At 40.7% G+C, this 26,182-nt stretch overlaps 2 protein-coding genes across 4 annotated transcripts in view; one reads left to right on the top strand and one right to left on the bottom strand.

The window, feature by feature from the left end:
* LOC122407770 (lachesin-like) overlaps positions 1–26,182 on the bottom strand; it is a 57,224-nt gene extending 31,042 nt beyond the window's left edge. Inside the window, exon 1 of the mRNA XM_043414185.1 lies at positions 24,632–26,182. Coding sequence (XP_043270120.1) covers positions 24,632–24,767 — 136 coding nt within the window. The 5' untranslated portion in view covers positions 24,768–26,182. The remainder of the gene's footprint in view (positions 1–24,631) is intronic.
* Positions 13,239–17,706, top strand: LOC122407771 (uncharacterized). 3 transcript variants are annotated; one of them, XM_043414187.1, is made up of 3 exons: positions 13,239–13,434; positions 13,731–14,808; positions 16,623–17,706. In XM_043414187.1, exons 1-2 carry the CDS (start codon positions 13,323–13,325, stop codon positions 14,786–14,788), a joined length of 1,170 nt encoding a protein of 389 aa, XP_043270122.1. In that variant the 5' UTR covers positions 13,239–13,322; the 3' UTR covers positions 14,789–14,808; positions 16,623–17,706. The 3 variants fall into 3 exon arrangements, with proteins under 3 accessions (XP_043270122.1, XP_043270123.1, XP_043270124.1); XM_043414188.1 differs by having other exon boundaries at positions 13,731–13,967; XM_043414189.1 differs by lacking the exon at positions 13,239–13,434 and having other exon boundaries at positions 13,638–13,967.

Raw genomic sequence — 26,182 nt, forward strand, 5'->3', positions numbered from 1 at the left:
TACCACAGGGTTTACTTAACTTCGTACATATATTTTTGCGCCCAGCTATTTCCACTTTCTCTCCCGTTTTCTCCGGGGCGCGCCTCTTAAGCCTTTATCCTCACTTTCCTCTGACATCTCTACACCTCAGCCATCTTCTTTCCTGGTCCCATAAGCCGCGAAAGTCGCGGCCGCGGAAGATTTCCCATGTGTCAACCCCTCCGGGCACTTTATTTCCCAGCAATCATCGGTGTGTTCTCGCATACCCGGACTTTCCATCTTCCTCTTCTCTGCGTCCTTCCTCCCTCGCTCTAGCTCGCACTCTCTTGTGTTGCCTCAACAACCCTTGTGCACTCTTTTCCTCATCCTTATCTGTTCGTACACATTTCAGTAATATCTCTTTTAATAAATACATATCTCCGACAAGCTCTCCAAGCCCTCGAGCCATCTTATACGTTGATTCATCATTTTCTCCCTCTCGCGAGAACTATTTTATATTTCACTTTTTCACTCTCGTATTTTCCTCTCGTTCGGTCTGTTTTGTTTTCTTCTTTTCTTTTTTTTTTTTTTTTTATTTCTCTCTTTCGTACTTTTTCCCCGTACCGTTTGCTATCTCTCACGCTAGCTCGGACTCTTTAACACATATTAATATTCACCTGACTGGGAGAGAAATCGACTGGGGAATACGAATGTTCGTTTCGTTTCGATTTTATTTTTCACTTGTTTCCCATCTTTTTTTGCTTTCCGGCTCGCCGTGACGCGTAATATTTTCTCATGCTCGTATTTAAATGTGACTGCATGGATATTTTTACGTACATGTGCGATTCTTGTATGCTGACGTATATACGTTTGCACAAACATTCGAATATTGAGCCCAACTTATGGGTTCATCTGCCCAAATCCCGTTGGGACATTCTCTCTTTCTCTCTTCCTTCCGCTTTGCTCTAGTTACACGAAACCAGCAGCACAAATATGCTCGTATACATCGGGAGATAGGAAAGAAATAGGATGCCGCGTTCGGAAAATTACGATGGTCCCTGTCTGTCGCCAAGCTCTGGGATCTCCAATGTTTTTTATTCATTTATTTATTTTTTTCCACGTTTCTGTTTTCGATCGACGAGGCGATGATTTTTCTGCCGCTCATCCGTATATCTCGAATCCGGTTTCATATAACATATAGGCATATACGAGTGCAAACACGACATTTTACGTTACTTCCAGTCACAGCGGAATCGGAAACAGGATTTTGCATATTTTCATTTCGAATTCAATTTGACGTTAACCAAATTTCAACAGCTGTTTCCGTTGATTGGAAAATAAAATGAACACGATCGGATGCTTTCAATTATTTCGTAATGTACCTCCAAATTATTGTACTCAATGATGAATAAACGAAAGAATGAAACACCGAAAAGGTATGATTCAATTAATACTCGCTGGTAGAATTTCTATCTCGTCTTGCGATTGAGAGAAATTCAGTGCGAGTGTTATACGAAGACTGAATCCGACTGCTCAAGCTTCCTCATTGTCTCGAACTTTGAAGTCGAATTAAAACCGGAAACAATGAATTTTCAACTGATGCTCGACGAAAAGTCGGCAAATTAAGCGACTTAAAGAAATGCGATTCGAGAAATAATGATACTGCTATCCAAATAACCGAATCTTAATGCTCGATTGAAAGTAAAGTGATTTTAAAGGTACAAAATATTGATAATTTTTCAAACCTAAAATAAATAAACAAACATTATCTTACTTGTGAAATGAACGATTAAAATCGCAGATAAAAGAGTATGATAAAGCTAAAAACTTCTTTCGATAAATAAAGCTGGAAAATTTTACCAAAGAATCCACGAAAACAATTTGTTAACAGGAGTCTTCCCCCAATTTCGTTAAAATGTGAGTGATGACCCTTTTCTCGTGCATTTTTATCTCAGCTTCATGTCATAAGGAATCCAGAAAAATCATATTAAATAACTGTCAAGGGTCGTTCCACCGAGGCCCTAAAAGTTGGTTGCGCGATAAGGAATTCGCTCGCATGCATAATGTCATGCGCTGATTTTGATAAATAACGGGGAAATTTTCAAAACAAATTTTGTTTCGGTACAATCACGTATTTGAATATTTTCGTTTCCGCTAAACTATGGTTATAACTATGATCAATAATATTGCATAACCAAACAGAACGAATCCAATTTTTTTTTTTTCATCGCATACAAGAACAAATTGGAAGATAATGAAACGAAAACATCGTAACGCCAGTTGCTATCTAAAGCTTCCGAGTATATAAACATCCTTTTAATTAATGTGCGAGGAGAAATTCCACAGGGTGTTTGTTAAGACGTTCAAGGCAAACATCATTCCCGCATTTTAGTGAGAATGTATCAGAAACGGAGGAGCAAAAAAAATTGGTGAGAATATACGCGTATAAATTTTCTATGTGCTCGGTGAAAAGTCATCGATATGAGAGGAATTATTTGCTCAAGGGAATTCCCCCCAGGAATTCCCGAGCGGTCGTGTATTATATGGATAAAAAATGGGATATAAAATATGGACCTGATATGAGAGTAAATGTTGATGCGATGTAAAGTAATAGTTATGCACGTTTTATGTAGAAAATCTCGATCGATTTTCCTCGCAGTGGAAACACGAGAACATGTAGAGCCAATTTCATCCTCATATTTTTCTTCATCGAATTATATAGGGCGAAGTTATAACGCAGTTAATATTCAGTAAAGAAAAAATAAATGTAATATATACGTATAACATGAACCTATATAACTATAAAAACATTACACGAAATTTCTAGGGGCTGCTCGTAACATTTTCGATACCTAAATTTTCATCAAATTTTCATATCGACCTATTTATTTCATTTTTTTTTTTTTCATCGAACGTCCGCATTCTCAGAGTTTACAAAATTGTATACTTCGATAAAATTTAAAATGATTTCTGCAACGAGCTTGTAAAACTAGAAACTTGTTTTCGAAAAAGGAGCAGACATTTATAAAGTAGAAGGACATGAATAAAGGATGGAATCGTTGCAAAGATTATGTTGTGACTTTTGAAATGATAAGAGGATCAAGTCGATAAGAATTTTGAGAAAAACCCGAAACTTTCCTGCCCCTTTGTGCAACTTCACAGCCCTTTTTTCCAATTCCAGTAGTTTGGAACATCACTTTGCTTTTTCTCGTTCATTTTCTCACCCGCGTTCCTTTCAATATTCTCTTTCCACTGGATGCCATTTTTAGCTCTCGATTTTTTTCATTTTAATTCGCTTTCTCTGTTCATCGACTCCCCAACCCTTCGTCGGTACATGCACCTCTCATAATGCCGTTGAGCTTTTCTAAAAACTTGTTCGTTTTTGTGCCTCACGTTCTCTCATTTTATTTGTTGTTTCAGTTCAAGGATCCAAAAGAACGAATAAGCACTCGTTGATCGTGGTTTCAATAGCACTGAAAACGTGTAGCCTCACCCTTCCTTTATGATGAATTCTTGGAAAGAATCAAAGGAATATCCGAACGAAAAAACCGGAAACGTTCCTTTCTTCGAAATTCTCTAATTTCCGCTCCTCCTTTAGTCGATGTTTATTCTCTCCTCGAAATTCAGTGTTCCCGTTTTTCCAGATTCTTTCAGTCCTTTTCAATTCAAACTTCAGCAGGATTATAAAATTTTGATGAAAAATGGTAAGGTCGGGGTAGAGAGCGCATCTCGAAACTTTGAAATTAATGAAAATTTGTAAAAACTTTTAGAGCGAATTGAAGAACTTATGAACATTCGAAATACGTCGTAAAAGTGAAATTTCTATGAGAAAAGTAGATACTCGAAAGGAACTTGTTCAGAATTCCTTCATTAATTGAAATTGTAGACACCAATTTATTTGGAAGAGTATGCTTGCAGGTCACGACCCAGTGCATCATCGAGTATGAATAATGGGTGAAGTGATGGCGGAAGAAAAATGCCAAGGAAAAGTAGACGAAAGTTCTGTGAATGAAAAATCTGTGTGCGATATACAAGGGTGTTCTTCGTTGCCGAAGAAAATTCGAAGAGAGTAAAAGATGGAAGGAAAGGGACGAAGAATGAATGAAGAATATATAAGTACATAATGCACATACGTATAGTATTCACAGAGGGTATATGCGATATCAGAAATTCCTCTCGATAAATCTTTTATTCTATAAGGCTTGCTCCCTTCTACACAGCCCTCTTCCATTTCCCTTCCTTCCTCTCGTTCTATTGGAATCTAATCCACGATACGATAAATCTATGAAAGACGGATAAAGTCACAGTGTGTGTATGATATAGAAGATAAAGAAGGGAAAAAATGTATGGAATCCATCGACAGGTATAAGAGGCGTTATTATCAGCGTCGAACAATGAACACGCGGAAGGAGAGAAAAATCCCTCAGATTTTTCTTTCCCTGTCGTATCCTCCGTATATATAATCGCTTATATCACGTGCACGTGAGAAAATCGAGGCGAGTCTAATAATGGATCACGTGTTGTATTTTGCAAAATGATTTCCATCACAAACGTTATTCCATAGAAATTAAGCTCATCAAATTTTCTTCTTGGATTACCTGCAACGAACAAAAGACAGAGCATCGTTTTTTGCCCATATATCGAGCGAGATATATACTACTTTTCGATGAGTAATTTACTCGGTATTTGTTAGATACGGAGCTTTCTATTCTGAGCTGGGAAACGATTTGATACGAAGGTTCTTTTGACTACAATGTTGAGATTAATCGATGTTAATAATATAAATTGAGAGCATCAATTTAGCTTATCGATTAGGAAAATTTTTGTTGATATTCGCGATTAGTTGCCGAAATTGTTCGTCGTTTTCTTTTCTCGTCGGCATTTCCTGGCGAACAAATTTTTTCATTCCATTTAAAGTGACCGATCAACGCGACCCTTTCCACAATGCCAACATTCATCCTCGCGTTTTGTATTTTGTTTTTACGTCTATCGTATCCCACACGTGTCGCCACAGATTTCACATGCCACGAACAAAATATACGTCCCAATGAAACAGCGAGATGTGTGCAGTATTTCCAACGCTCGTTGTTATGGAAATGAGGGTTACGAGGTGGACCAGCATCGTTCACGCTCCAAGATATACTAGCAGAATGCACTCCATATCCAAAAAGCAATAAATTAAGTGAGTACTGTTTTACGATTTTCAAGTGCAAGCTGGCTTACTTTATCCTCTATTTAATCGAATGAATATGCATTCGGTATAAAAAATAGCTCGCACATATAAAAATTCATACGATAAAAAGGCTACGAGCGCGGTCCAATTTTTATTTTCAATTACACCCGTTTTACTCATTCAATTTACTCGCTTGAAATCACTTGCAAAAATTCAGTTGGATGCTACAGAAAAAAAATCACGCCTAAGTCAAATCGTACGAACATTTTATCGCGCGACAATATTTTATTCCCAAAAGTTACCTTCGAATCGTCGACATTTCCAGTGCTCTCGACCCTCAACCTGTTCATTTCCGAAATATTTTCCGTCTCCAATTCAATCATTATTTTCAATATTCGTTTCATACTTTTGTAAAACTCAAGTGTGCACCATTACAGAAACCCTCTCAAAATAACGTTTGACCTAGCTCTCACACATCAGCCACGAAATATGTCATGCTTTCCGCCTGACCTCTTCGCGTAACTGTGCGAAAGCCGCGAAAGCTTCATAAGTGTAGCCCAAGAGAGAGAGAGAGAGAGAGGCAGCCGGAAAGAGGACCTGAAAATACGACGAAAGTACGCTGCGGTGTGCGGGCAACAGGTTTTCTGAGATTTCGTAATATAACTATATAAAAACACGCCGCGCAAATTTTTACAGAGCGAGAAATTTCTCTGCTAAAAACCGAAAGGGTAGTAAGTTTTTGTCAGTTATACGGAAGGTTGAGTGAGGGACGAGATGAGAAGAACGTTGGTTCGAGCGAGCAGGAAATAGAATAAAAAAGAAAGGAAAAAAGAGAATTTGATCCGTGAGAATAGTCACCGGTGTGCCGGATGGTGGATGGTATCACAGTTCCGATTTCGTACGAGGCTTCCCTAACAGGGACGATATCCCTGAACGAGAAGGTTACAAATACACACGCACCACGCGAGTTTCACCGCGAAAAGCTGTACTCTGCGAGCACAAACGATATCGTGACACAGAAAGCTTTTATTTCCTGTGGCGTCCGTAACGCAGCGAGCCTTTCACAGTTTGACGAGAGCGCATACCTTCTTCCTGGCCGATTTTATGCACTGCTGATCGACTAAAAACGGATAGACAGAGTTGAATTAAAGCGTTGGCACGATGGGGAGAACGCGAGAGACAAAAGAGCGTGAGAACACGAAGGCAAAGAGAGGAGAGATAACTGTAAGGGGATTTTATCCAAAACTGGCTAGCGGAGTGAATCCCTGAAGCTTTTGCTGCTTATGCAATTATTTGAATTTACGTGTGCTTTTTACGAGGAGCGCCGCTGCTGGTAAATTCGTTACTTATTCAACAAAGGTTCCGGGGCTAAACTCAACAAAAGTGTGAAAACCACAGCTATTTTCTTTGAATGATCTTCATGCGTCAGCTCATCCACCAGAAAGAACTTTAATATACTTTGGAGCACGAAGAGATAAGCGAAGGTTCGAAAATTAACAAGATTTCCTTATCGTTCCTTCTAATTTTCGACTTATACTTATTTTCCTCCAGCGCTCCGAGCCTCATCCCCTTTTCCACTATACATCATTCGAAGGGGAGAATGAACTTTGTAAAATCTGTTCGGGCTGCTGGTTCGATCAAGGATTTGCCCTTACAGCTCCTCTCAATGGAACGCGATATCCTTTTGCAACGGAGTTTACTCGCGCTTTACTTTGATTATTCTACGCTGCTCGTTCGTGCAGGTATTTGTATATCATATAGATTATACAAGTATATAGATATATTCGAGTGGAGGGAGAAGTCTGAGGGGCGTAATGCGAGAATTCCAGGCGTCTCGGAGAAAACGGAGCTTGAAGGGAAAGAGTGCAAGAGAACGAGGCAGAGACGAGGTCTTTATAATTATCGTACAGCACCAGTGGCGATAGTAACTTCAGTCTCACCTATCGTAAAGTTTTATAACGAGACAAAACTGCGAAGAAAATGACGAGGAAGCAAAGGAGCAAGCGATGGGGGTGGGAAAAAGAGGGACAAGTAGAGGCGAGAGAAGGAGAGCGATAGGGAAAAATAAATTGGGCGACTGTCGTGAAAATGAATTAATTAATGACAAAGCGATCGTATGCAGTAATTACTCTGGGGAATCTTACGCCTAATTTATCCTCGATCTCACAAATGGGCGTGAAAAAAACCAAGTGGACTGTTTATACAATGCTGAACGATGAAAATTCAGAGACTTTTATTAGTGTATACTTGTTTTTCGACGATAAAAAAGGCGAAATAAAATAAAAATTCGGAATAAAAAATTCAGTACTAAATAGTAACGAAAATATACAGGGAGAATAATGTCTAGTAAACGTAAATAAATCAATGTACACGTATTTTGAATTCTCACTAACAAGAGTCTTTTGGAACAGCAACAGAAACGTCTACATTACAGTAAGATATACAAGAGTAATGAAAAAGTATATTTATATGGTTATAGTTATAAACTGTCAGGGACCAATACCGAGAGCGAAAAGTGAACGAAAAAGTTTGCCATCCCGATGCTACGCAGACGCCAGTTATGAAAAGAATCACAGTTTCTTCTCTCCCTCGAGAATTCCCAAGCTAACTGTTCCCATATCTCTTTTTTTCTATCTTCCTCCCTTTTCCCTCTCTGTTAGCTTCACAACTTTTACCAAGAAGCTAGATTGTATTTACACATGATATATAGACATACATTTTTTACTCGCAAATCCTCGCGATATAAAGACAATCGTATATCATCGTCCGTACGTATACGTGTATCTATTATGCCTCTCGTGTCAGACCAACCAGCTGAAAGTTTCAAGTAACTTGGTGCATCTGTAATGAAATTTTTTGAAAAGTTGCGAGTGATAAAAATTGATTAAGACACAAATTTCCCTATGTTTTTTCTATCTCTTTCATTTTTCTACAAAATTGTGTACATACTCAAACTTTACGGAGTTAAATTTCTTTAGAAAAGTCAATCTACAAATGCAGCATTTCATTTTATAACTTTAATTTAACTTCGAAGCAGAACATTTTATTATAACGTAATGATGTTACTTGAAAATTTTTCAATAAAGATTCTTGGAGTGTGTTTGAATCTTCCCCGTGGATATTCAGTTATTCGAAACGCGCGTTAATCCGAAAGCAGATTCGACTCTGTAAAATTTATTCGCGACTTCCTTCGCTGAGGGATTAAAGACCGTCGCGAAAACGTCGTCGTCTCGATAAGTTATTTGGGATCCATTGTCAGGGAGGATTAGTAATCCGACGAATTTTAGCGCCAATATAGATGAGGTTCAATGAACAAACAGGCGAGGAATCAGGTTCGAAATAAATAATTGATCATGAGTCGGTTTTCAGTGCTAAAAGTTACTCGGAATAGCACACAGTATGAAATTGCTTATCGATCGGATTACGGAAACATCGGAATTGCTCAATGAAATTCTTCGTTTTCCGTGTGCCTCATTCGATCCAAATAATAGAATAGACAAAAAAAATGCTCCATTATTTTGAGATAATTTTGCTATTTGTCGAATTTCAGGATCGGGATTTTTCTCCTCCGGAACTACCATCCTCCCCTAAACACTGATGAAAAGTCTCCGTACAAAACTGTAACGACTTAGGCCGATGGAGATAGAGAAAGAGTTGTTTTTGTATATTACGTATGATTTATGACGGTCGCGAGGAAAATTCGCACTCATTCGTGAGTGAGCTCGGTGAAAGCGAGAGCTTTAGTGACTTGTTGAATGAAAAGAAAGCCGGGGAGTGTGTTACCAGTAAAAATTCCAAGTGTCGGGAGAGGCACTTCGGTATAGCTGTATCGGAGTTTGTCAGAGGGTTATCAACGAGCGACGATCTTAAGCGCCACTCACGCGTCCTCCCCTCGATAAAATCAGTTCCACCAGCAGGGCATCGGTGTTCTCGTTGTCGACCCCGCGTCGTCGTCGTCGAGAAAGTCGAGCGAAAGGGAATGAGCGCCGGTGAAGAGTAGAGAGAAAATCGTCTTTAACGAGGGGCTGAGGTGTGGTCGTCGTGGGGAATGAGCACGAGTGAGAGGGAGAAGCGGAAACGAGGGAGATGAAAAAAAAAAGAAAACAAAAAAACCTTTGGCAATCGAAGAAAAATGTACTCGACCATTAATTGGTGAAAGCACAGATTCATTGACAATGGCTGATGAGGACAGAAGAACAATAAAGTGAAGAGGGTTTGTGTGTAGCGCGGGGAGAAAAAATCCGTGTACAGAGTGGATCAAGTGTTGAGAATCTGAGGGAAATAATGAAAATGTGAAACAGCGCTTGTTTGCATTGTACCTGAGATGTTCTTCGTTGACAGGTTTTTCCTCCTTTTTTTTCAATGAAACGACGTAAATTAAATCAATCAAAATCAATGGTACACTTATACGGGCTTAATCCCAAACGAATATTTATTGTTTGAAGATGGTGTGCGAAAATCAGGCGAGCAGTCGATTACGAGCCCGTATGTAGAGGGTGACCGGTACGATTCTTCAAGAACGAAGCCTAAAAAAAATGTTTTTCACATCAAAAAAATTGAGAGTACCAAATTGCTCTTCAGAAAAACGGTAAATTTCCGTAACGTATCATACGAAAGAATAAAAAACCCCCGAGCAGCCGCACCTTCGTTTTGAAGAAACCTATAAAACAGTTCGTATTGGAATAATTTTTCGAGAAAAGTTCACTTGCGCGTTAAAATAATTCCGTTCGCTTAGCACGAAGCAACACGGTGTATGAGCAGGGAGCGCGATAAAAGGAATGTGATATTAAACGTTCGCTTTTATGTATTCACGCTTCCCTTTTCCAAGGATCACACGATACGAGAGATGAAAAAGAAAAAAAAGAAAAAATAAAAAGACAATTCGCCTTATCACCAAAAGAATTAAGTATATCATTCCGGGGAGCTGGGGAGAAACGGAAGGGGATGGGAAAATTACGCCCATTAAATTGGCGGGCGTGTGGCTTCTGTAAGTAGCGAGTAAATGCGGAAATCGTTGAATGTCCGTGTAAAATGGCTGGAATACATATCGTCATGAGCGAAGCGCAGTGGGTGGCATAAAATGCAAATCAGTAATGAAGGAAAGTGTGCACCTCTGGTGCCCCCAACTCTCATCTACATATATACATGTATATGTTATTACACATGCATATATATGGATATATAACTACTTGTAATACTGTTCGGGTAGAGCTCCGAGGCTTTTGCGCGGAAAACGTGTTACCTCGCTCTCGTTGCGTCCAGGCTTTCCCTTTACTCGTTCGAAAAACGTTACCGTACGTCCATTACCACATTTTATCGTTCGAACTCGCTGGTACTTATTATGCTCTCACCAATCCCCCAGCCCTGCTCCAGCGCCCTTTCCCTTGCCCAAGAGATATTGCCCCGTGGACTCTAAGCTACCAACTTCTCCAACGAATCGCACTTCCCAGATGTTTTTTACTGCGTAATGTTCCTCGATTTGTTCAACACAGCAAAATTATACGCCTGCTGAGAATGACCATCGAACTTACGAAATCAACGAATCTACTTTTCTCATTTCATTTTACGTATTGATATTGCGCACGACGTATATACGAATGGATTGAGAGGAAATATACTTAGAGCGGATCCATAAATTGCATGTTATATTGGCCCCGGCTTCTGATTACATAGAAAGAAAATATATTTCAATGTTTTCCTGTTGAACGGGATGAGAAACACTTGAAATGATTCGACGTCTTACTCGGGGGCGGATTTTATCGCCAGTGGAAAACCCTGCCTATATACCCTGCTGCCACTTTTCTTCTTTACTTCTTAAAAAAAATATAATCCATTTATCTCCTTGGTAATAGGATCATTTGAAAAGTACTTTTCTCCTGAATGCATTAGAGTCGATACCGACATTACGTGAAAAGAGGTGTAATAAAGAAAAAATATATAACCTGCAAAGTATATATCTTTGAAAATACTATTTGCTCTTATTTAGCATAGGATGTTTTATCCACTCCCAAGTAATCGCAATCCCTCACACAAAAATACACTCAATTTGCTTCGTGTAAACATTTACTCGCGTTTATTTCGCTCGAGGATTGTGTACAAACGATTTTCCGAGGTTCGGTACTCCATCGAGGTTGACTTTCCTGCCCTCTAAGCAATCTCAAATAAAACAAGCTCCGCTCGTTAGAATCAAAGCCTAGTTTATTAGTCAAATAGATTCTAAGAGAAAATCTGGGAGCAGGAGGAAAAAAGTGTGCATCACCAATGACGGATTTCAGTTAGGGCTGGGTTCGTGACAAAGGGGATCGGAGATTATATCACGGCACATGTAGCAGTAGTATAAATTGAAGGACCCCTCAGGGGACAATGTCGTTAAGGGGTGGGTTGTTAGGTAAAAGGAGATAGGAGATATGAAAGACCTGGAAATTATCTTATGTATAAATATATATAAAGGATAGACCTATGTTTCAAGAATGTCTGAGAGAGTGAGCGAGTACGCGAGAGGGATAAAGAGGGGGATGAAAAGAGACGAAGGCAGAGTACCACTGGAGAGGACATAAGTCTAGTGGGCTAATACATCCTGGTTTGTTTGACACTTTTGCTACATAAATTTGCTCTTTACCCGACGATCTCTCTCCTCTGTGCTCTGGCGGCACTCACATTGGGGTAACTCGCCATCCGCACACGATTTTTTTCCCTTCTCTTTCAACCGAGCACCCGCACCGCGTTTACACTTCCTCTCTGTTTGGAGTACTACGTCGTGCTCTACACGTATACGCAGAACTTTTCGTGTCGAGCAGCGAGCACATTGTTTTATTCTTCATTCATTTGAATCATTGAGTAAGAAGATGGTGGTCGGTCGTCTACAAGATTTTCTTCTTTGCTTTAACGCTGCTCTATTCAATTGATGATAAGATAAAATTGATAAAATGAGGCTGGAATAAATGTCAATTTCTCGAACGTTAAATATCCCATAGCCGTTAATGTGTGTTTGCACGTTTTTTTTTTAACAGTTGTCAGTACATCTATGCAACGATGTGTATATATTTTTTCGTAACAAGCGTGTGAAACACGAAATTTTCTCGCGCCACGCCTCCACGAGTTGCCATCGCTGTTACACGAGGTATATACGACTCCGGGGCGTTAATGAAAAAAACTCTCTCCGGTCCTCGTGGAATCGATGTGCAACAGCGGAAGAGCTGGAGAGAAAATGTGCGAGAGCGAGAGAGAGGGGGGGGGGGGACGAGCGGAAACTAGCAACACGAAACAGTCAGCAATAGAAAACGCACTCCGTATACAGATGTCCATTCGCACACAGCCTATTCTCTCCCGCTCTCGTTATCTTCACTATCCACATCCTCCCTTCCCCATTCCTGTGTCTGTCTTCGCCCTACGAAAAGTAACGAAGGAATGAGAGAAATAGAAACGAAATGAGAGGATACGAAGAGAGCTGAAACGCTCTAGAAACGGAGATGGCTGAACAAGGGATGCATGAGCGAGAGAGAAAATAGAAGAGAGAGAGAGAGAGAGAGAGAGGAAGAGTGAGAAAGAGATGAGCAGCAGTACGGCCCAACGGGACTTTTAGTACAGCCACCTTTCCATTAGTCCATCCCCTAGCGAGTCTCTCTAACGAAATGGGGTTTCCCAGGAAACGAATTTAACCCATTAGTGCCCACCGACCCTTTTTGGGATGCGAGACAGCAGCCCGCCGTAGCCACGCGGCTTGTAATACAGAAGTATTAAAAAAACGCGTGCAGAAATAGGGAAAAATAAAATGTATCTGCTGTATCCGCTACGTGCGTTAAACATGTAAATTATATGATACGAACTGTAACTGTAAAAAAGTTTTTTTACTATTTGAATAAAAAGGTCTAATTGGATTTCCATTAGCACGAAAATCCTCTTATCATTGGAGACTTACTCGGAAAAAATGATCATCTACGCTATCTCGTCGGGATTCACTCTAGCTCTTACGCGCACCACAAATCCCTTGCACTCCAATATACGTGTATTCAAATGTTACATATTGTATTTCGCGCCTCTTCCGATAGACCACGATGTAGTTCCCTCTACTATGCCCGAATCATCACACGCTTTAAAGTCAACTAGATACTCTTTTGTCTCTAGCTGACCTCTCCTATATTCATGTTCATTCTTCTTTTGTGTGCTGAAGAAGTCACACGTAATCGGTAAAATGACACCGGATAATTCAAGTGATAGCGAAAATATAGCAAATGTTCTTGAAAAGAGATTGAAAAGGCTGGAAAAAATGATGAAGAGGAAAAGACATAATAAAAAACGGAGAAGTAAGTATGCTAATCTGTTTACGTTTGTTACAGATTAGGTTACCATGCGTCATATGGTTAGCAACAAAAATTTTTTCCGGAGCTGGTCACTTTTTGACAGCGAATGGAAAATTTTTTACTTACATGGGCTCTTACCTACGTAAGCAAGAGTTTGACTCGGATTCAAGAACAGGATATTGTTTTGTTGCTCTGGCAGGCTCTAACCTGTTCAGGGCATTCATTCGCTGTGTCAGGCTCTAACCTACACAGTGAGTACATGTTATGTACAAAATGTTAAGATGCACTGTCCTCGCCAGGTCATCGTAGACGTTCGAGTTCGTCGGAGACGGATAGGGAAAGGAAGAGAAGGAGGTCGATAAGCTGGTCGAGTGAGCGAGGTTTTGAAAGCGACGATAACGATGTTACGGAGATTGGCGAATCGTCGCAGACGAACGTTGGGGCAGTGCAGAGGGACATCATCGTCGATCCTTCGGTGACTGAGTCAACAGTTGCCAAGACACAGGATGGGGATGTCGAAGTCGTCGACACTCGAGGTCAGTCCAATGAAGGTCCGCAAGGGAAAACCTTGCTTGGTGATGTTCCTGAGGGCGATTTGGCCATTAATGCTCAGATTCTTGAGCTCATGGGGAAGAGAGTATCGGATACTCGTGCGATGAGCGACGCGATTCCGACTGAATTGGCAATAAGATGGGAGGAAATTTTACAAAGAGGCCTTCCTCTTGAGGAGGTTTCTTCGATCATGAAAAAATACACTCCACCAGTGAACGCAAGTTTTATAGATCCACCGCGGATTAATCCGGAGGTGAATGGTGCCATTTCGGAGCCAAATAAAAAGAGAGACGAAAGGATTGTTGTTAAGCAAAACAAAATTAGCGCATGTCTCTCCGTCGTGGGGAAAATGTTTCAAGCGGTTTTATGTGAAAAACAAGAAAAGTTCATGCTCTTAGAACAACTGAGCGACGTCGGTCGTCTTTTATCAGATCTTCAACATGATGAGTCGTCGGTCAGGAAGAATTTGATTCTCGCGAATTTAAACACGCCTTTCAAAGAGGTTCTAGCGAAGACGACGGCAGATGAATTGTTGTTCGGAAAGAGCCTCGAGGAAAAAATTAAAGCGGCAAAAATACTCGAAAATTCGTCTCGTGAGTTGAAACCGAGTCATTCAGTGACAGTTCCTAAGGGTTCAAAAAACGGGAAGGTCCCGCCCCGACGTCAGACCGGTCAGCATTTCCAGAGGACGTCAGTAGCGGGCGGGAAGAAACCGTATATTTCGAAAAGCCTGAACAACGTTTCGCGGCAGAGAGGCAGCCGTCGTCGGGAGGAACTAAAACGGAGACAAGAGCAGCGTCATTAGCGAAAATTCTAGTTGAACCTGTAAGTAACATGACGGGTAGGCTACGTTTTTGTGAGAAAGAATGGCGTAAAATTACGTCAGACAAGCGAATCTTGGCTTGGGTTGAAGGATATAAAATCCCTTTCATTACTACCCCACATCAAACGGCTATTCCGAAAGAACGGGTATGGTCGGATAAAGAGAGTTTTATAATGAGCGATCTGATAGAGAAATTACTCAGCAAGGGTGCAATTCAAAAATGTCAAGAGAGTATAGGTCAGTTTTTATCTGACATTTTTGCAGTTCCAAAATCTGATGGAAGCTTTAGATTGGTTTTAAATCTTAAAAAACTCAATAAGTTTGTGCAAACTGAGCACTTTAAACTGGAGGATAGAAGGACAGCGATAAATTTAATGAGTGAAAAGTGTTTTTTAGCGTCGTTGGATTTGAAGGATGCATATTATTCTATTGCAATAGCTGAAGTTGACAGAAAATATTTGAGATTTTATTTCAAGAATATTCTGTTCCAGTTTACTTGCTTGCCTTTCGGACTGTCGTCGGCACCGTATGTGTTCACGAAGATTTTGAAACCAGTTGTTGCTTTTTTGAGAGGAAAAGGGTTTTCATCAGTGATTTATCTTGATGATATTTTACTTATTGAAAGATCTTTTTCTCAGTGTAAAGAGAATGCACTTGTCTCGGCATCTTTGTTGGAGAGTCTTGGGTTTGTGGTTAATTATAAGAAATCACAATTAACTCCAACGCACAGGTGCAAATTCTTGGGATTCTGGCTCGATTCTAAGAAGATGTCAATAGAGCTACCGAAAGAAAAACAGTTAAATGTAATAAATCTGGCTCGAAGATTACTCCGTAGAAACCGAATTAAAATTAGAGAATTTGCAGTCTTTGTTGGAACTCTTGTATCCTGCTGTCCAGCAGTCCCTTATGGTTTTGCGCATATTAAAGCATTCGAGAGAACGCAACTGTTGGCGTTGAGAAAAAATGGTGGCCGTTTCGATGAGTATATATCTCTGTCTTTGGAGATAAAAAATGAGGTTAATTGGTGGTTGGAAAAAGTGGTTAATGCTGAAAATTCCATAAGACCTCCAAATTTTGGTTTAGAAATTCGCAGTGATGCATCAAGATCCGGTTGGGGAGCGGTCTGTGGAAGCGAAAACACGTATGGGTTTTGGAATACTGCAGAGAGAGAGATGCATATAAATTGTTTGGAGTTGACTGCTGCCTTTTTTGGCTTGAAATGCTTTGCAAGCCAGTTTCATGATTGCGATATTTTACTGAGATTAGACAATACGACCGCCATTGCATATTTAAATCGAATGGGGGGAACTCGCGTTCAAAGCCTAGCAATGTTGGCGAAATCGATATGGGAATGGTGTGAAGAAAGGCGATTGAATATCGTTGCATCTTTTATTGGTACGAAAGAAAATTTTGAAGCCGATTATCAATCAAGGAAAAATGAAAAAGAATCTGAGTTTTCATTGGCAGATTGGGCCTTCGAAGAAATTGTAAACGTATTCGGAAAACCGGATGTTGATCTTTTCGCATCTCGAACTAATGCAAAATGTGACGATTATATTGCTTGGTCTCATGACCCAGGATGCTTATTAATTGATGCATTCACTGTTTCGTGGTCGAAATTTTCGTTAGGATATGCGTTTCCACCTTTTGCTTTGATAACGAGAGTTTTAAGGAAAATCCAAAATGAAAAAGCGTCAGTAATTTTAGTGGTACCAAATTGGCCTTCTCAACCGTGGTACCCTAAGTTCTGTGAGATGATATCGGGACATCCTATCAGTTTTTCACCAAGTAGAGATTTACTTTGTTCTTCTGACAGGGAACCGCATCCACTGTGGAAGAGCCTTTCCCTGGTGGTCGGGAGGTTATAGTGAGAGCTTTTCAAGCAAGACATATTCCGGAAGAAGCATTACATTTGATGGTCTCGTCGCTGCGTCTTTCGTCGCTTAAACAGTATGACTGCGCTTTAAGGAAGTGGTGGAATTTTTGTCGGAGAAAGAAGATCAATCCTTTTCAGCCATCGATGGAGGAAGTGATTGAAATTCTCGCAGAAGAGTTTAAGGGAGGAGCGGCTCACGGATCGCTTAATTCCCTTAGATCGGCGATTTCTTTGGTAGTTGGTCCTCACGTGGGTCAAGATTTTCATATTCGACGTCTGTTCAAAGGGATATCGGAACTTCGCCCATCAAGACCAAAATATGATCATACATGGGATCCGAAAGTAGTTTTGGATTATTTTGATAAGTTGGATGACAATGAGAATATGCCGCTAGGCTTGCTGTCTGGAAAGCTCATCACTCTTTTAGCTCTTATAACGGGTCAGAGGATGCAGACGCTGTCATTAATCAAATTGCAGAACATCGAAAGAAGTCAGGACGTGGTACAGGTTAAGATACCGGATATAATCAAAACATCGGGCCGAAATCGTTCACAGCCGCTTCTGTTACTACCTAAATATGAGATAAATGAAAAAATTTGTGTTGTACGAACGTTGGACAATTATTTACAAAGGACGGATCGAATAAGAGGTCAAGTTGATTCGTTGTTTGTTTCGTTGAAGAAACCAATTAGAGAAGTTTCGGCTGGAACTCTGGCAAAATGGACAAAGAATGTTTTGAAAGCGAGTGGCGTCGATACTCAGGTATTCTCAGCGCATAGTACGCGTCATGCGTCGACCTCAGCCGCCAAACAAAAGGGTCTTGGCATCGACAGCATTAGGAAGGCAGCAGGTTGGTCAGAGAAGTCTAAAACGTTTGCTCGATTTTATGACTTGCCAGTTGTACCGGATAACACTGCGTTTGCCAATGCAATCTACGAAAAAGCTGTGTTATTTTAGCATATAGCATAGAGGTTTATGTTGATGTTAATTGTATACGTCATTTCATGATTAAACGAATTGTTAACTTCAGTAGATATTGGGGTGTCGTATTTCTTTAAATATCTACATCGTGGTCTATCGGAAGAGGCGCGAAATACAATTAAACGATTAAACGAACTTACCTGTAAGTGAAGTTCGATCGTAATTGTATGAAGCGCCTCTTCCGATAGACCACTTCCCACCCTAAAATCTGTTCACTAGAACAAATCCCAAATTCATCTCAAAGATGAACCCTTTTTACGACACACTTTGAATAAATGAACATGAATATAGGAGAGGTCAGCTAGAGACAAAAGAGTATCTAGTTGACTTTAAAGCGTGTGATGATTCGGGCATAGTAGAGGGAACTACATCGTGGTCTATCGGAAGAGGCGCTTCATACAATTACGATCGAACTTCACTTACAGGTAAGTTCGTTTAATCGTTTAATTTTATTCTCTTCGTCCTCGCACCCCCTGCCTCGCCTCCCGTCAGTCGAAATGTCCACCGCGAATCCTCGTTTTCACGGGGTTAAAAGTATCTCGGTTTACTTCATTTCAGGATTTTGTTTATTTCATTTGGATTATCTGCTTTTTCTTTTGCTTTCCCTCTCTTCTGACACCTCGAATTTAAAGCTTGCCAAGGAAAAGCTTGGTTTTGTTGATTTTATTGTTCTTTTAGCAAACAACATCCAGCTTGCATCTTTCATTATCTCTGCATGGCCCTGCACAAAGCTCTAATCCCTTTGAAGAAACGAACGGCATGCTCACAAAAACCATGCATATGGGTAACCCGGTATATTCTCGTTTTACGTTTCTCTTTCTTTCTCTTCTCTCCTTTTCACATATTCTCTTGATCTTCTTCTCTCACACCCACGTACGTTTTTTCACGAGGATCTTTCTCCATGTTTCTTTCTTCTCTTTCCCCTCAACATTTCTCAAATAAATGTGCGACTCGTGTGCGAAAAGCCCGCATGCTGACGCCGCGCGCACGAGAGATGAACGAGCCAGATCCGTGGCTAATAAGGTGTCGGGAGCTCAGCTCCAACCGTACGACCTTTTCCTACCATTACCCAAGCAATAATGACCACCGCGTCCTTATACACACTTCGAGACACACGACCACCTCGCGAATACATACTGCGTCAACCTTCTTGCCATCCCTTCTACCCTACAAATGTGTGTTAAGACCCAGTCTACCGAGTTTCGACTATTATGGACGAAAATGAGAATGTAAGGGAAGAGGATGGATGATTAGTGGCTTCATTTGCTAACCCCGCTTTGGTACCACCGGGAAACAGAAGCTTTGCTCCGGATATTTGTACATTAAAGTCGAGGATATTACTCGCGTACGTTTCTACACCGTGAAGCTTATTTCTGTAGTCAGGATCCGACAAACAACGTTGAAAATTCACTTTCGAATACTATTAACGTCGATTTAGTGCAATGCAAATGCAAAACTTTTCACCGAATCGTTGGAGCAACAGTCATTCCGCAATAGATTTGATGTTTCATTCGAAAACTCATAATTTTTTTTTCAAATTAATAAATTAAAAACTCATGCTTTTTTATCGTTGATATGCAAGAGTTTAACGTGGAAATAGCGATCTTTGTTAAACACTCGATGAAAATCCGACGATTTTTCATGCAGCATATTGACCGATTTAACAGATTTATTAGTAAATCGATGACGCCGTTGTCCTTGAAAATTAAAACCGATGATATTCTGAAAAATGCATGGAATATATCCTTGATAAATATGTACTGGAAAACAAATCCTCTCTGGTTGAATACCGGAATAAATCGTCACTCTTTCCACTCGCACTGTTCGGAACGCAACACGCACTCCGCTGTCAGAGATCCCAGTCAACTTCTCTCGCGGGTATTTACTTATGGAATTTGCATTAATGCCTCAATGGACAATATCCTCGTTACTAATTTACATAAAAACGTTCGAATCATTTATTTGAAAATATGATCGAACTGCAGGAGCGTCGGTTCACATTTCACAGGGTATTTTGAGCAAGCAATCGTTCCGAGTGGATTATGAAACTTGAGCTTTTGCACTCGAACACGGTGAATTCGTTGGAGGAATGTTCTTTGACAACCCGTTACCGATAAAGTGTCAAAAATTCCTCACTCATGTCTTGGAATGTCAGTGCAGGAAAGATCGAAAATTAATTAGAAACTTTTGAAATTTCCGTCTCTTCGGGTAACACCATTTGGCTATTCTCAATACTGATCGATGATTTATCTCATTCCCGGGTGTTTTAATGGACGAAATTGTCATCGGATGTCATAGCCGGAATATGCATAAGGGATTGGTTGAAGATTTACGAGACCGCGAGAGAATCGGTTGCGGTGTAGGACGCGGTAACGACTACGGCGGAGATATTCAGAACGAGTACTCGTCGCAAGAGAGAGAGAGAGAGAGAGAGAGAGAGAGAGAGAGAGAAAGAAAGGGGAAAAGGCTGAACTAAAGGGATGTAGAGGATGAAGTGAGAGTGAGAGAGAACGAATGTAACAAGGGCTCCCTGCTGTCTAAAGTTTAAATTGAATCAAGCACGGCGGAGCGACCTCTCTGTTCCGGCAAGAGACGTTCGACATCCCTGTGGGTTCATGAAACGGGCCGTAGGATCTAAAATTACATCAGTCACCATCAACGACGACAACGACGGAGGAACGGAAAATCGAGAAAAATCTCACTCTGATGACGGATGCAGATTTTTTTCCTTCTTCTCCGTTTTTTTCTCACTCAAGAGGCCGAAGCTTTTCAAGTAATAGAGAAATATCCCGAGCAGAGAGGAAGAGGGAAAAGGAAACACAGATGAGAAGAGTGGAGGAGAAAGGGAGATGAAAAAATGAGGAAAATGCAAGAGGAAAAGGGTGATTGAAAGAATGGCAGTGGTCCTCGATCTCTTTCTCTTTCTCTCCTCTTCTCTTTCTTCCCCTCTTCGACGAGAACTCTGTACGTCAGGATGCAAAATGAAATCGTCGAATGCCCCCGAAATTGAAATACCGATGATGCTCGAAATCCCGGCAAACCCTCCCATTTTCTCTCCTCTTGGCAATTCACCTCGATATTTGTGTATCCATACTCTCACACGCACATGCCCACACATGCGCTTAGGCTCTTCGATAAGGCCTGTCCTCGAGATATATTATATTTCAATAGATTTCAAATTTCACTCGGAATTCGCTACTGCTGGTCGTTCTTGTTAGTCTCCGTTTCTCTCGCGTTCTTCAAACCTCCTGCGTGAAATAGGATTTCTAGTGGCTTCGGATTTTAATACCAAAACTTTTTCCATTTCTCCCTCCGCGGCGTCATTCGCCTGATGAACATTTCATCAAATTTGAAATGACCGGTGCGCCCACGGGATGGAAATGAATGCCAGCGGTGTTGATTACAGGAAATCAAATCCGTCTTTTCTGCATTGAAAAATCTCAATTTCCTTCACCGAATCCAACGAAAGAGCAGCGAATTTTCTACACTTTTTTTTCTTCTTTCGATTACAAAGCATTCTTTGAAACCTTGCAGTTGCATTGATTCCAGTGGTAAAAAAAAATACATTTTTTGTCGGTTGCCAAATCGAATTTCGACCATCTCGCGTTCCGGCTCGACCGCAATGATATTTTCATATCGTGTTTACGAAAAAAAAATCCTTCCCCCTCAATCACAACGAGCGATATACAACGAAAAGTAAATTGGCGCTCGAAAAATATGCGTTGAAAGCGGTAACGAAAAAAAGTTCATCTCGCGTGCACGAATAAGTAACTGAAGAACGTTGTTACCTTCGGAAAAACAAAAAATTTCGTTTAGTCAGCGAGTGAATTTTTGTTGTCCTTCAAACCGAGCATGTACCACAATAGAGTTTTCTTGTTTTTACATAAATTACACGTAACCATCCTCGAATTGATTCAGCCCACTAACGTCCTGCATAACGGGCCCGGCTTATAAATTGCGTTTGCTTTGTCGCTCCGCTTCTTTATTGTTATCGTTTTTTCGCGTATATATTTATTATCGGGGGTCCGAAGGTACGTGAGCGCGCTTTTATGAAATTACTACAAAACGAAACGCATTTGATCGAAACACACCGACGGCGTAACACTGATATTTTATTCATATCGCGCAAGTTGATCGGACGGTACACGCTCAACGTACAAAATGACACGAAAGCGGAGCCCGACACCGACGAGAATCGTATACACGAAATACACGCAGCATCAGCGCATCGCTACAAAAGGAACATAAATATACGTGTATATCATTTTCCAGGGGAAAAGAGATGAAAGAAAGAGAGACAGAGAACCGTGCGAGACAATATATGTAGGAGAGCATAAAGCTTTAGGCCCGCAACACGCTTCAAACCCCTGCCGTTTTACCTTTCGCGATATACGAATTAATTATTCGGAAAAGCTTTATCGAATAGTGCATGTATAAATACGTCGCTATGCATATATATATATAGACATCATTCATGCATGTATAACGACACACGTTTTCGATAAAACTCTGGACTATGTTCCGGTACATGTTCTTTAATATATGCATTTATTTACGTATACCATACAGATATATGTGTACGTAGGTAGATACGTGTACATAGTTTACGATGCTTATACCATATTTTTCATTATAAATTGGCGGTAAAAAAGGAAAAACGGTCTGAAAAACTTGCATCTGTCGATTTCACCGGCCCCACGCTCTCGACTCTCATTCTCCGCGTGTACCAATGTACCATCTATCACGCTCTCCAAATGTACTCTCGTTCGCCCGTTTTGATAAATAGAACGAGAGCACGCAAAAACTCCTCTCACGCGGTGCACTCTTCTGTACGCTCTCGTTCGACGCGAATATTTGTTTTGTTTCCTCCGAACGCGGAATAAACATATTTTTGTTTTATTTATCTTTTTTGTGCTTCGTTATTCTTTCGCCCATTCGAAATTCCAGTGAAATAATACGCACTCGGACGCACCGAGAGTTCAAAAGTCAATGAAGCTTATCAATTTCAACGCGGCCGGTTTGATTCCCTTTATTCATCTGTGCGTCTATTTATTCTGGGAATACATCCATTTTTTGAATGAGTATTTGCAGGGCTGAATTTTAATGAATTTCGAGAACACCTGCGAAAAAATACGACGAGAGAGTGGGCGCATGAAATATATTTGACGATGTAAAAGCGTCAAAGAGATTCCTGGTATTCGTATACACTTATGTATTCAGTACACACGTATATGGAGAAAGAGAGAGAGAGAGAGAGAGAGAGGAAGAGAGAGAGAGAGAAGAAGGTTTTTTATGAATGGAATAAAAATATGATGGCATATATTTCATTTTGACCTGATGTATGAGGTTGAATCCGTCAAATGGCTTATCATATTTTTCCACGTCGGCCAAAAACATTTCTATTTTCATTTTTTTCCTGCTCTCTGAACCGATTAATCAGAAATTTGATTTTTTTTTTGTATGAATGTGAAAACATTGGTCACGTAGAAATTCTGCAATTTCTTACGTAATTGAAACGTTTTATTTCTTCCGCGCCTGTTGTGTATTTTTGTCTTATATTCATAATTCTTTCATGGGCTTTTCTTTCGTAGCCACGCTTGATTTGATTTCCGATCACGTATGTATAAAAATCGCGGATCTGTTCAAATTTTCTGAGGCCTTCTTTCGCACCCTTTTTATATTTCTCTCGGTCTTTCCATCGCCCCAGTAAAATACGTATAAGGACATCTTGTGCCTACAGTACGTAGTAACACAGCGTGAAAAGAGGAATCAAAACGTCGTAAAAGCGAATCCTTCATGGTTCACAAGAGATCGTAAATATACCGTTGGAATGTCTGTCTCATATGGTGAGCTTGGGAGAGTGTGTGTGTGTACGCGCCAGCGAAGAAATACCCAGCAGCCGAATCGCGAAATTCCGAAGTGGAAGCAGAGAAAAAAGGGGGGGAAAAAAAGTAAAATTTGTTCGTGATTTTCTCTCCGCAGAATCCCAACGCGCGCAAATAACGACGGGTACACACGTGAGCGGATTTCCAATTCACTCATAGGACCAAGCAAACATGTACGTGCCGTATATTTATGTGTACGAATATATAAAAACGAGCACACAAATATTAATACAAGTATGCGTTACACACAAGTTTTTTGTACGCCTCAGCGGATTCGAGGGGGAATAAAAAATGAAAGAAAAAATTGAAACGGAAGTGCGAGCACAATTAGTAGACTCGAAATTCCCAATTAAAAAAATATCATCGACATGTATAAACGAGAGACGAAGGTAAAAAGATACGATTCGTGAATTATTATTCGATCACATCGATACGTTCGGAGGTATACAGCATTGTTATTTTTACCCTCATTGTTTTCTCACTATTTCTACCCTTCTCGTCGAACCTCGTCGCCCGACCGCCCCCTCTCTCGCGCGGCCCAGCCTCCTCTCGATCTGCCTCTCACCGCCACTTTCCTTAATTGCGACATTATAAGAAAAAGCACACGGAGGATCTCCACGAACGGGTTCGAGAAATCGAACGATCTTCGCCGGGATTAAAGAGGAGACTGGATAAAAAATGGAGAAAAAAATTAACGACTTCCCCTTGAAGCTCGTCGTTATACGATATTATTAAAATGATAATTTAATAAGAGATCCGGCGACATAAAAGTCCGTGTTACGACTCCGGTATAGAGGCCGTGGCAAAGTCTTTAGACGCGATTTTATGTTACCCCGAAAGACCAAAGAAACTAGAAATATTTCAACGACGATCATTCATTTTTAGTGTTGCTTAACTCCCACCGATATCAACGACACGAATAAATCCTACAAAATCCATCGAAAAGTAATCATTGCAAAAATAACGGATATGAAATGCCGTACCATTATGGAAACAGCAGTGTTTTCTAACTACGATTCGAAAAAAGAAATTGTTTTTTTTTTTTGTTTTCTCTAGAATAGTGAATGATAAAAGTATAATAACCTTGATAGGGATGAGCTCTCGCGCTTCCGTAACGTACACCGTCGCCTATTCCAACGACGAGAAGAAAAAGTGGTAAAGTGAAAATTGCGACCGGCGCTTTAACCGGCGATGATCCAACCTCGCCGACGCCTCTCATTCCTGTCCCTTGGATGACTGGTGATGAGTCCCGCGCGCCTAGTGTGTATTTGTCTTTGTTTCCTTCTTTTTTTCTCTACTCTCCTTTTTGATATTCAAAGTCTCGGGTTGTTTGGTGCACCGTAGATTCGAAAGTGGAATGAGGTCGACGAGGATTGGGGGTTGGAGCGTAAAAAAGGTGAAAAAAGGGACGGGTACATAAAACTGTAAACAAGAGGAAAAGAATGGTTGTAGGAGCGTTACGATTCCGCAAAAATTGAAAGTTTCGAGCGAAGTTGAAGAGTGAAAATTCAGGGAGCGAGCAAGAGAGACCGGACGATAAATGTGAGGAAAGAAAAATGTGTATTATTAAGGAATGCCAGAGAAAAGAGAAATTATGTATTCTCGACTACTTTGGTGTATGAAGAGATAAAAAAAAGGAAGGGGACGGAGAGGGAAAGAATTTAAAGGTAGCCTAAAGGGTTTTTAGCCCTCGGGCCGATGTTCTGGCCTCTGACAAAAGAGAGAGGCCAATGTTCTAACGTGGTAGCTCCGAGCGCCTCGTCGACTCGTAGTAACTTCCTCGTGCACCGCACGTGCGCCAACAGTACCACCAGAAGAACGAGGCATCCGCTCTCATGTTCTCCGCTCTCTCTCGCTCTCTCTTTTTCTCCCACGTTTTTTGTTTCTTTTTTTAAATCTCTTTCGCTCTCGCTCTCTCTCTCTCTCTCTCTCTCTCTCTCCCTCGTCTATTCCTTCAACCTATTTTTCTTCCTCTTTTTGGGCTCTTCTTCCCTTATTCACTCGCTTTTTATGCACTCTCAGCCAAGTGAGCTTATCTCATTACTCCTCGTTTCCCGAGGGAGCCTCGCTTTAATCTTATCCTCTCGTTAGCGGTTAATTTTACATCAAATCATTAGATACACGACAGTCATTGTTTTTCTCACAATTGAGGTTTTATTTCACGTGGAAGAAAAAAAATAGCGCGATCCGTATCGAAGACTCAGCCTCACTGAGTTTCGTATTCGCCGCAAAATTCACTCACCATCGAAATCACGATTGACAGTTATCACTGATCGAGTACTCAATCACGGCTGAGCTCAGTTTTATCTGTTTTCCATTCACTCGAGCGTAGAGAAAAAAAATTACTGCTACACTTATTTGAGTCACAACACACGAGTCGAGCAGAGTTTTTTCTCAATTTTTTATGTAAAATTCGTCACTTAAGTGTGTATTTAATGATAAAGGAGTCAACGACAATGCGAACGTTTCATATTCGCGTATCGATATCGAGGAGTTTCGCGATAAAAGTGGATCGCAGATCGGGCCGGTATGACAATGTTCTCCTCACGAGATTCGAAGTCTCGTGTACCAATCTGTTCTCCTCGAGACTGCTTGGTCCTGGTTCCACTGTCCCGGGCCGCGGACTGCTGCCTG

This window comes from Venturia canescens, chromosome 3 (genome assembly GCF_019457755.1).
Source record: "Venturia canescens isolate UGA chromosome 3, ASM1945775v1, whole genome shotgun sequence".
Taxonomy (NCBI): domain Eukaryota; kingdom Metazoa; phylum Arthropoda; class Insecta; order Hymenoptera; family Ichneumonidae; genus Venturia; species Venturia canescens.

Bases quoted from the DNA above. Each gene is read 5' to 3' on its own strand.
- LOC122407771 (XM_043414187.1), top strand. From the start codon at position 13,323: ATGACACCGGATAATTCAAGTGATAGCGAAAATATAGCAAATGTTCTT. The intron at 13,435-13,730 runs GTAAGTATGCTA...TGTCCTCGCCAG, and splicing joins ACATAATAAAAAACGGAGAA to GTCATCGTAGACGTTCGAGT.